The sequence below is a fragment of the Nannobrachium achirus genome (assembly GCF_963921795.1).
Source record: "Nannobrachium achirus genome assembly, chromosome: 19".
NCBI lineage: Eukaryota > Metazoa > Chordata > Actinopteri > Myctophiformes > Myctophidae > Nannobrachium > Nannobrachium achirus.
In genome coordinates this window covers 60,221,024-60,230,859 of record NC_137826.1, presented here as the reverse complement: position 1 = coordinate 60,230,859, position 9,836 = coordinate 60,221,024, and the positions used below count along the sequence as shown (strand labels likewise).

The following is a 9,836-nucleotide window of genomic DNA, read 5'->3' as shown; positions in this document are numbered from 1 at the left end:
TAATGCAAAAAAAGTAATTGTCACCTTCTGCCCCTGCACCTGCTGTGTCTTAATGACCTGCCCTGGTGCTTCTCAACCTGTGGGTCGGGACCCCCAGGGGGGTCCCCAAATTATATGGGGGGGGGGGGGGGGGGGGGGGGGATTAACTTAATGTGCAACATTGTTTTCTCACTCAACAGTAATCAAACCAACATAAAGTTTAAGTTTATAGAGGGTATCTGCACATTTCTAAAGTGACAATTAAACATTGGCCAAATTGTCAAATATTAGAGGCCGAAATTGTGAAAATAGCAGATCTACATGCTCACAACGCCTCCCAACGCGAGGAGTTATGAACCGTGTTAGAATCGTGTTATACAAAATGTAATGCCTCAACTCTTAGTGCTCGTCAGGGTGGGGGGTCCCCAGTGAAAATATGATTATTTTGGTGTCACGGCCTGAAAAGGTTGAGAACCACTGGTCTAGAGCGTTAGGTCCAGGATCTTACCTCAGATCATAGATAAGGAATTCTGCTGCCCTGCGAGGGCCCGACTTCAGTAACAAATAAATGAATCTACTTCACTACTCACCTCAACGAAGGCAGCTTTGTGTTGTTGAAAGTCTATTCTCCAGGGTGGGAAGCCTCTCAGGACCCCACCTTCTCTGTAAAATACACTTTCTGGGCAGAAAATAAAACATGTCCGCCACACGGAAACTATTTTGTTTACTCCACTGCGACCTCTACATATCTCGTCGATATAAATGACCGTGGACACCTGACAGGGCGTTAGATAGAACTCGCTAACCTCTGGACCAGGGCTAGTAGGGCAGGTTGAGAAACTAGAGTTGTTGTTAAACCGTTTTTCTTGGTTTCCTGCGTTCACTTTGAGTCGAACTTCTGCATAATCAAGGTGGAGCCTGGGGCCTTAATTATTGGAAAATAGCAGATACACAAGCTCGCAGCACGGCACTGAGTGCCACGCTGTGAGCTTGTAGATCTGCTATTTTTGAAAAGTCGTGAAAATGTGTGCAAATCTTCGAATATGTATTTCCCTAGAACAAAATATTTTGGGATGGGAAACGTAGGTTTTTCAAAAAAATATTCAAAATATTCAAATATTTGCACCCATTTTCACATTTTCAAAAATAGCAGATCAACAAGCTCGCAGAATCTCAACCTTTTTCTGTGAGCTTGTATATCTGCTATTTTTTCAATAGTTAAAGCACAAAATAATGCGTAATAATGCGTTCCCAGTCTAAATGGGATAAACCCCCCTCCTCCCCCTATGAAGAACATTCACGGGGGCCCCGCAGTGAATCCTTTTACCCAGGGCCCAGATTTTTTACGTCCGGTGACAGTAAAGGGCAGGCCTCAGACGCTCCTCCTCAGGAGACTTGGCTCAGAGATCTGAACCTGTTTGATTTGGCGTTGGGAACCCGTTGTGACCGCATGCCCTTGCCCAGGCGGGGTTCGAACCCCCGACCCGCCACATGTAAGTTACATGCTCTAACCACTAAACTTGGAACGGACCCTGATATCCTGTATAATGGGTCCAATAAAAAACACCCGGGTTCCTGACGGTGATCCCAAAGTCACTGACAAAAAGTCTCAAAAAATCCAGCAGATCATGACTTCACTGCTTGACCTGCAACACAACCTTGGAAACAATAACATGCACATTGCTTAATGTCCAGTGGACAATGGGCCGGGCATTCCTTACATACAACCTTTATGGCGTTGATGCTGTGTCAGCCAAATATCATATGAGCAGGCGTCTGCAAACCTTTCTGGATCACAGCCAGAGAACACCGCCATGCTGGATTATGGCCGACATTTTTTGTCAAATCTCTGATCTTGCCACGGACATGCAAATGAGCGGACAATAGTATTAGCAGAAACACTTAAAGAGCAAGCCCTGAATGAACCACCATTACAGAGACATCTGACCGGCTCGTATGGCTTAACTTAAGACCTGAAGACGTGGCAAATGATGTTTGGCTGTTTTGAGTGACCATTCAGGAGATGTCTAAAAAGGCTATAGTGTGTGCGGCCACTTCTGTCTTATTTAGACGTGTCCTGAATGATTTCACTGTCGTGAGCCTGCACCACCACAAGGTGTGCGTAGCATTCCTGTGCATAGTGTTTTGAGTGACCAAACAGCATTTGCAGGATTCAGCACAGAGAATCCACAATACGGACAGTCGTGAGAATTAAACCCTCGTGTTATTTAGTTGTGGCCTGGATGAGGAATGTCATTTGTCTTTATTCATGTACCACCAGACAACCTGTCCAGTGCATTCACTGCCATGTCCAAAAGACATGTGGTTATCTGGTGTCACAAAGCGTCATAATTCACGGAACGACGACATATTACACGTACGCGCCTCTTGACCTGTTGTCATTTCCACTCTTGTTGACTGACTCACTGTCTTGAACGCCTTTAGAAGACGCATTGCATCATGGGAGCAGAGAAGTCGACTCCCAAAGGTGAAACCTTTCCATTGTCTCAATCTTCCAAGCACATGGTGTTTCCTCTCGACTCGATATGTCTGATGTCTCTCACGTGTCTCTCTGTCCCTCTATCCGTGCGGGACATCCGTCATACGTATTCTATGTTTCCCCCAGGAACCCATCATTTTCGACCAATCACAGAACACTCATTTCATTCACGGAGAATGTTCAACAGATTTGTAAAGCGCCAACGTCATTTACTTTTTGGGGGGCGGGGGGGGGGGGGGGGGGGGGGCGTACAAGTTCCGCCAAATTGCAGTACTTGCTGACCGTTTAGAGCCTCAACCAGCAAGGTCTTGTGGTTCTACTGTACCAAGCTTTCCAAGCCTCTCAACTCAGTCCATTCATTGAACCTTCTCTCCATCCATCCATTACCTTCTCTCTATTACCGTAAAGTCAGTCCTACTCTGTGGTGCGGAGACATGGAGGACCACAAATCTGGTCGTTCATCAACACCTGTCTGCGACCAATCCTCCAGTTCCACTGGCCAAACACCACCATAACAAAGAACTGTGGCAACGCACCGACCAAAACCAGCGGACGGAGAGATCCTCTGAGATCCATCCAACGGCGTTGGAGATGGATAGGCCATACTCTCCGTAAACCAGCCTCAAGCATCACAAGACGTCCCCAAGGGAGAAGAAAGAGGCCGGCAATTAAACACCTGGTTTCCCGAGACTGGGATGCAGATGCCAAGAACACGGGCCACACATGGGAACAGCTTGAGATGTTGGCACAGGACCAAGACGCTTGGAGAACTCTTGTTGGCAGCGTAAGCCCCAGAAGAGGTAATAGGTGTAATAAGTCTCCCCATTACAGTATATTCATTTAAACGAAAGTTGCTCAGTGGTGTTTGAAGTACCCGTTTTTGGAAGTCTGCCGGAAGTATCTGGATTTAGCCTTGCGTAGCGAGACTGTATCACTGTATCACTGTATCACTGTATCACTGCATCACTGTATCACTGTATCACTGTATCACTGTATCACTGCATGGATGTGAGTCTGGAACTTCTACATGGAAGTTTTCTTCTTCCAAGGGGAGGATACAAATGGTTTGACCAGACCAATACTGGGCCCTGATTGGTCACCCAACTCTTCAGGGTGAGGATCCGCCAATTCGTTTGCACCGGCGGATTCGTTTGATTCCAGGCTAACCTGGATTGGCCTCAATATCGAGGTCAACTTTTGCGTCCCACGAGAACCGAGCAGGCGGCGCACTTTAGGGTTTCAAACCGTAGACGCAGACGCGCAAGTCGCATTTTACATGCGGATGTGTTGCTATCCCAGATCTGCCCACCAGGCCGCTTGACTGTATTTTCTTCCATGGTTCTGGGGGCTTAGTGTAAAATCAAACGCCTCCGTAGCGATCCACCCGTTCCCTTTCAGAAGCTCTGGACGAATCGCTCTCCCTTCCCAGCCTCTCCGCCACTGATCTCCCCGAACATGGAGAAGAAGAGCTCCATCTCGCGCTGCAGCGTGGTGTTGCGGCGGTCGGCGTCGGCCCGCGCCCGCTCCACGTTGCGGATCTTGATCTCGGCCACGCTGTGCCAGCGCTTCTGCTGCTCCAGGCTGGCGCGCAGCGCCCTCACCTGCCCCTGGAGGGCGGCGTTGCACCTCTCCAAGCTGGAAGAGGAGGAAGAAGAAGAGCATGTTAAAGACTATGTAAACAGGAAGTAGTCCAATAAACAGGAAGTAGGTGTATAATCATCAATCTGCCATAGACACATTCATTAGGGATTATTTTTCTTTTAATTCCGTTTAACCCGGAAATAATTGGTGACCCATAAGCTAGCACACAGCGCCATCCAGTGTCAAAATAAGGATAGATCATCAAACTGGTCAGTGGCTCGCCTGTTACTGAACTAACTAACACTCCAGAGCAATGATTATTAGAGCTTTAACCTTTTAACAAAACACTGTTTGTTTTAACCAAAGACTTTCACCTACCCTACTGTTGATCGCAGATACATATTTAACTTGAGAAGCATTTGAGTTTTTTGTCTTTTCAATTAAAACACATTTTGGTACACAAGTTTTTGTATCAAAATTACCCATCCACTGGGCCAAGCAACCCATTAAGACAAGAAATATACCTTAAAAAGTCTTCTAATATGAAGTTACTTTTAGGTTTTCTGAAGAAAAAAAACTGTGTTTCGTTATCTGTGGTATTCTAACCTTTTCATGTCAAGGACCCCTAGAATCATATGTATTTGAAACAGACCCCCATCTCAAAATACCCCCCCCCCCAAAAAAAACAAACAAACAAACAAACAAACAAACAAACAAACAAAAACAAAACAAAACTATGGTTTAGTAATGAGTCATCACTTTTCACAGTTTTGTGGGGGTAGCCCAAGGAATGTTTTTTTTCGTAAACTTTCCCTCACTACTCTAGACTCTCTCACCTGTGGATCCTGGCCTGGTATTCCACCTTCTGCAGGGCCATCTGCTGCCTGAGCTCAACCAGGAGGGAGAACGGGTCCTCTGGTTCTTCTGGTTCCTCTGGTTCTTCTGGTTCTTCTGGTTCTTCTGGTTCCTTCTCCTCCACAGGGTACCGGGGCCGGGGCCGGGGCAGCGGCCGGGGCTCCTGGAGGTCTGACGAGGACTCCTGGAGGTCCGAGGGTCCGGAGGGGAGGAACACCTCGGAGCTGCCCGTGCTCAGACGCTCGTCCGTGGGGCCCGAGGAGGACGACTCCGGGGTGTTGGGATGGAAGACGTCGCCGTCGTCTTCATCTCCCGCGTCGTCATCGCCGTCATCGTCGTCGACATGATCGTTGTCATCATCATCATCCTTGTCGTCCTCTGCAAGGTTATGATAGTTTGGGTTACACATCGGCACTCTGAAATAATCGCTATTCCGACGACCTAAATCTAACCCCGACACCTGAACCTAACCATAACCAGTACAACTAACGCTGGTGAAGGCTAATCTGGTGAAATGCTAACCTGCCGACGCTGGTGAATGCTAACCTGGTTTCGGAATGGAGAACTTCCCACAATAGTTAGGGATGTTTCATTATAGTTCGTTTTGACACATAGCTGTATATATTTTTTTCTAATTCAGTTAATTTGAATTGTTTTTTATAGTGTGTTTGCACATTTTTAAATTTCTATTATTTTTATTTTTATATATGTTTTTCTTGTTTTCATACTTTGGGTTATTTGTCAGGTGCAGGAAGTCAGAGTAAGTAGGCCTATTGTGTAATAAAAACCCAACAAAATATACCACTTACAAATATATAGCCTATACCAACAGGGGGTCCTCAGCGTTACTACTGGGGCGCCGCCAAATCTTTGTGTGATATGATAATTCTTTTAAATTGACAACTTGAACCCTCGCATAACTATTCTGAAGAGAACTTTAGACAAAAATAGGTTTGGTGTAGATTACGTTAAAAATAGGTTTGGTGTAGATTAAGTTAAAAAGAAAGTGCAGACCAAGGACAGAGTTAAGGGCGAAGTTTAGTAAGTAACGACGACTTAAGTGCTTTAAAAGTCTGAAAAAAAAAACCCCACATCAACACAAATCTAACATAGACTGACGACTGTGCTGTCATTGGAAATATGTATCACACATTTATACAATATGGTAGAGGGGGTCCCTGCTTCATGTCTCTCTCAGCTATGGGGTCCTTGGCCTGAAAACGTTGAAGACCCCTGGCCTATACAGAATATATTCAGTCACTGTTGGAACAAGAGAAATTTAAACTAAGGGCATTTTGTCTATGATTTCAGTTAGATTTAGTTTTTATACAGTTTTACAAATGTATACAGTTTCAGTTTGTCTGTTTTTCTTTTCTTATTATAGTTTTTATTTAGTTCAGTTAAACGATTTGGTGCCATGGCACCAAATACCTACCCTATCCCTAAATACCAAGACCTGGTCTGAAGGTTCATTAGTCCGAATTTGTTAAGAATACTATGCCTAACCCTAACCCTAACCTTAACAATTTTGCTGCCATTTTAAACATAGCTGTAGTAAGCAGCTGCCAAATTGTCCTTACCTTTTAACGTGGGCACGCGGACGCATCGTGCACAATCTGTGCGCGACTCATCTAGTAGACGTGTAGACTCGGTGACAGCTTTCGAATAAAAAAAACCCCATTGAAATAGACATATCCGTTGCCACGCTGTATTCCTGCTTATCCGCCAGTGTTTACATGAAAAAACATTGAAAAAAGCCAGCTGTGTGCTATGGTAACACGTGGACACGTTCGCGCACATAGCAGACGATATGTGCGCAGATCATATGCCAGGCGGGTAGAGGAATCAAACAGCTAAAAAAAAAGAAAAAAAAAAAAAACGCGTGGACGTCGACTGGATGTCAGACCGGATATGGAAACCTAGATCCGGTCTAAACAGGAAATACGACCGGATACAGTTAGGGGGCGGGCCTAAAGTCTCCGAAACAGCTATATACAGCGATCATACTTTTAATCGTTTCATAATGATTAAAGCTAATTAAATTTCTGGGAACGACGGGCATCGCAGAGAGGTACAGCGGGAAATCTCCGGTTTCGACGGGGATCGCAGAGTTTGAGTTAACCTCAGTAACCCTAAGTAAATTCGGACTAATGAACCTTCGGACTAATGAACCTTCGGACTAATGGGCAGTCCCCAACGATTTTATCCAATTTTAGTTTTTGTTATTTCTTTAGTTTTCGTTAACCATACCAACCTTGGTCCTCTGATCCCAGGGTCGGAGAAAACCCCGGCAATCTCCCTGTCGGCGACAAGTAGGCGGGACTATCCCCGGCTCCGCTCTCGTCCAATGGGATGATCTCGCAGGACGACCAGGAAGAGGCGGAGTCGATGGTTTTCCCCGCCTCCTCCATCGAGGTGGTGGCGTCGTGACCCCCCGCGGCGCCGGCGATGCTAGCCTGGAAGTAGCGTCCGTGGAAGCAGTGCGGCGGCATCGGCCCGCCCTCCTCGTCCAGCCTGTCGCTCAGAGACGCTGGACGCTCCAGGTTGTCGTAGACGGACAGCGTGCTGTCGTCCAGCGCGTCGCTGCTGCTGCCCCCGCTGGCCGTCCCTTGCATTACACCGTCAGCAGCCGTTCTTCTCCTGGTCCCCGAGGACCAGAAACAAGCCTCCGCCTGGGGATGGGACCATGAGACATATTGATTGATTGATTGATTGATTGATTGATTGATTGATTGATTGATTGATTGATTGATTGAAGAGCTTATTAAAGGTTGCATAGGAAAAAGTACAGTTTCATGACAGTACAAATCAATGGTACACGGTCAACTAAAAGGAGATCCTAGTAAGCATTTCGGCTTAGTTACACAGGAACCGCTTTATGTATCTCATATAACATTGAAAGACAGACGGATAGAACACAGTACTTTATCTAGGATAACATCAATTACAAAATCTGAAAAAAATAAAAATAAAAGAAATAAAAGGTAAATAGAATAAACAGAACTCAGACTGAGTTTGAAGGAGGTTTGGGATTTATTCTCCTTCAGGGCTTGCGGTAGGGCGTTCCACATGTTGGTAGTGTAGCAGGAGAACCAATTTGAGCCTTTTTTAGAGCCAAATCTGGGCTGAACGTGACTCATAGAATGCCAATGACGTCTTTGACGTCTTTAGATAAAAATAAAAAAAAATAAAAAATAAAAAAGAGAGATTCTTTTCTCTGTTTGTGTGTTGGCTCCCTCGTGTGGCTGTTGGAGAAATTGCGTGTTCATTCTAGTGGATGAGGATGCAGAGCTGATTCATTCAGCTCTATCTCTGGAACCATTTGTCCGATTGACAAAAATCTTTTTGCCACTGAATCACAACGAGAAACGTCTGTTTCTGTGATCGATCAGAAACAGTAAATAAAAACATACAAAATCTTGGCACCTGGACCTTGGAGCCATTTTTGCCCGTGTCATCCTTTGAGTTAGTGGAGGAGCTGCCTCTGGTGTTGTAGTTGTGGACATATTATCGCTTATCGTGATAAAAAGAAACACTCAAGATAAACGTATCGTGAAGATTTAATTATGGTGAAATCCCCACCTCCGCCTCCTCCCCGAGGTCGGGCCGTGCCTCTGCCCAGCCGCGGAGCTGGGAGCCGGCGAACGACGGGTCCTCTGGCTGGAGTGTCGGCGGGGCCGCGGTTGGAACTGCAGGGAAGGGGGGACCGGAGGCCAGGTGGTGCAGGTAGTCCAGGGTGGTGGTGGTGGTGTTATGGTGGTGCTGGGGCAGCTGGTAGCTGGTAGAGGAGGAGGTGGAGGTGTTGTGGTGCTGCTGGTAGCTGGTGGAGCAGGAGGAGGTGGAGGTGGGGTGGTGGTGCTGGGTGGTGTTGTGGTGGTGCTGGTTGCTGGTGGAGCAGGAAGAGGTGGAGGGCAGGGGGCTGAAGCAGCTCTCTGGGTGAGAGGAGGTGTAGCGATGCCCACGCAGCCTCTTCTGGCTCACCGTGTAGGCAGAGTCAGCAAGAGCGCCACCTGTAGGAACACAGCTGCATGGAGAGAAAGGAATACAGACGCGACAGTTAAACCAGTTAAGACCCGAGGCCGGTTCTACAAACGTCTTCTCAAACCTTCTCCTGCCAAGATTGCTTAGCTTAGTTTTTAGTGCCATTGAGATGTTGGAGTACAGAAGGCTGGAGCTAATCAGAGAACTCCTGTCTGTCTGAATGGATGGATGGATGGATGGATGGATGGATGGGTGAGTGAGTGAGTGAGTGAGTGAGTGAGTGAGTGAGTGAGTGGGTGGGTGGGTGGGTGGATGGATGGGTGGATGGATGGATTGAAATCTTTATTGATTGTGAAAAAAGCATGTCACATGTAACACATCTGACCCACCTTGATCAAAAGGATGATGCAAAAAAGCTTCCAGCTTGTTACTTTGTGCCAGCAGAGTGCACAAGTACTGTGTTTGGTGGAGCATCTGTCACGTATTTGCTTATGTTCAAGCCCTTGGCCAATCAGGGACCAGCATTCTTGGTGATGGCACCATCAACAGCCAATGATGGATCAGCATTATTGGTGAGGTCACCAACAACAAGTGTGACCTGGTATATAAATAGGGTTCTGCTGGCGCACAAGTACGAGTGCACAAGGTGCAAGTTGGCACCTGGACAGAATGCAGTCTAGTTGCGGGCTCGCTGTATCTGTTATACCAAAACTTTATGGGTCAAGGTTATTCTCCTCAAAAGAATTTCAGACGGTACAAAGGCAGGGCCCTTAGCCAATGAGGAGCAGCCAAAGGGTAGATCTTTGTGCCCATACATGGCATTCCATGCCAGTTGTGGGCTCGCCGAAGGCAAGAACACTGTGTTATCCTCATTATTTATAGAGTGAGTTCCGCCGCTTATTTCCGCCGCAGACAGTTGGCATTTTCTGCCGCAGACAGT

At 46.6% G+C, this 9,836-nt stretch overlaps 1 protein-coding gene across 1 annotated transcript in view; it reads right to left on the bottom strand.

Annotated features, from left to right (window-relative positions):
• Positions 1 to 3,873: 3,873 nt before the first annotated feature.
• LOC308304125 (rho GTPase-activating protein 24-like) overlaps positions 3,874 to 9,836 on the bottom strand; it is a gene marked incomplete at both ends in the record, with an annotated part of 47,286 nt that continues 41,323 nt past the window's right edge. The window contains 4 exons of the mRNA XM_080748684.1: positions 3,874 to 4,114; positions 4,897 to 5,293; positions 7,170 to 7,587; positions 8,498 to 8,939. Of these exons, the coding sequence (XP_080604810.1) occupies positions 3,874 to 4,114; positions 4,897 to 5,293; positions 7,170 to 7,587; positions 8,498 to 8,939 (1,498 nt within the window). The remainder of the gene's footprint in view (positions 4,115 to 4,896; positions 5,294 to 7,169; positions 7,588 to 8,497; positions 8,940 to 9,836) is intronic.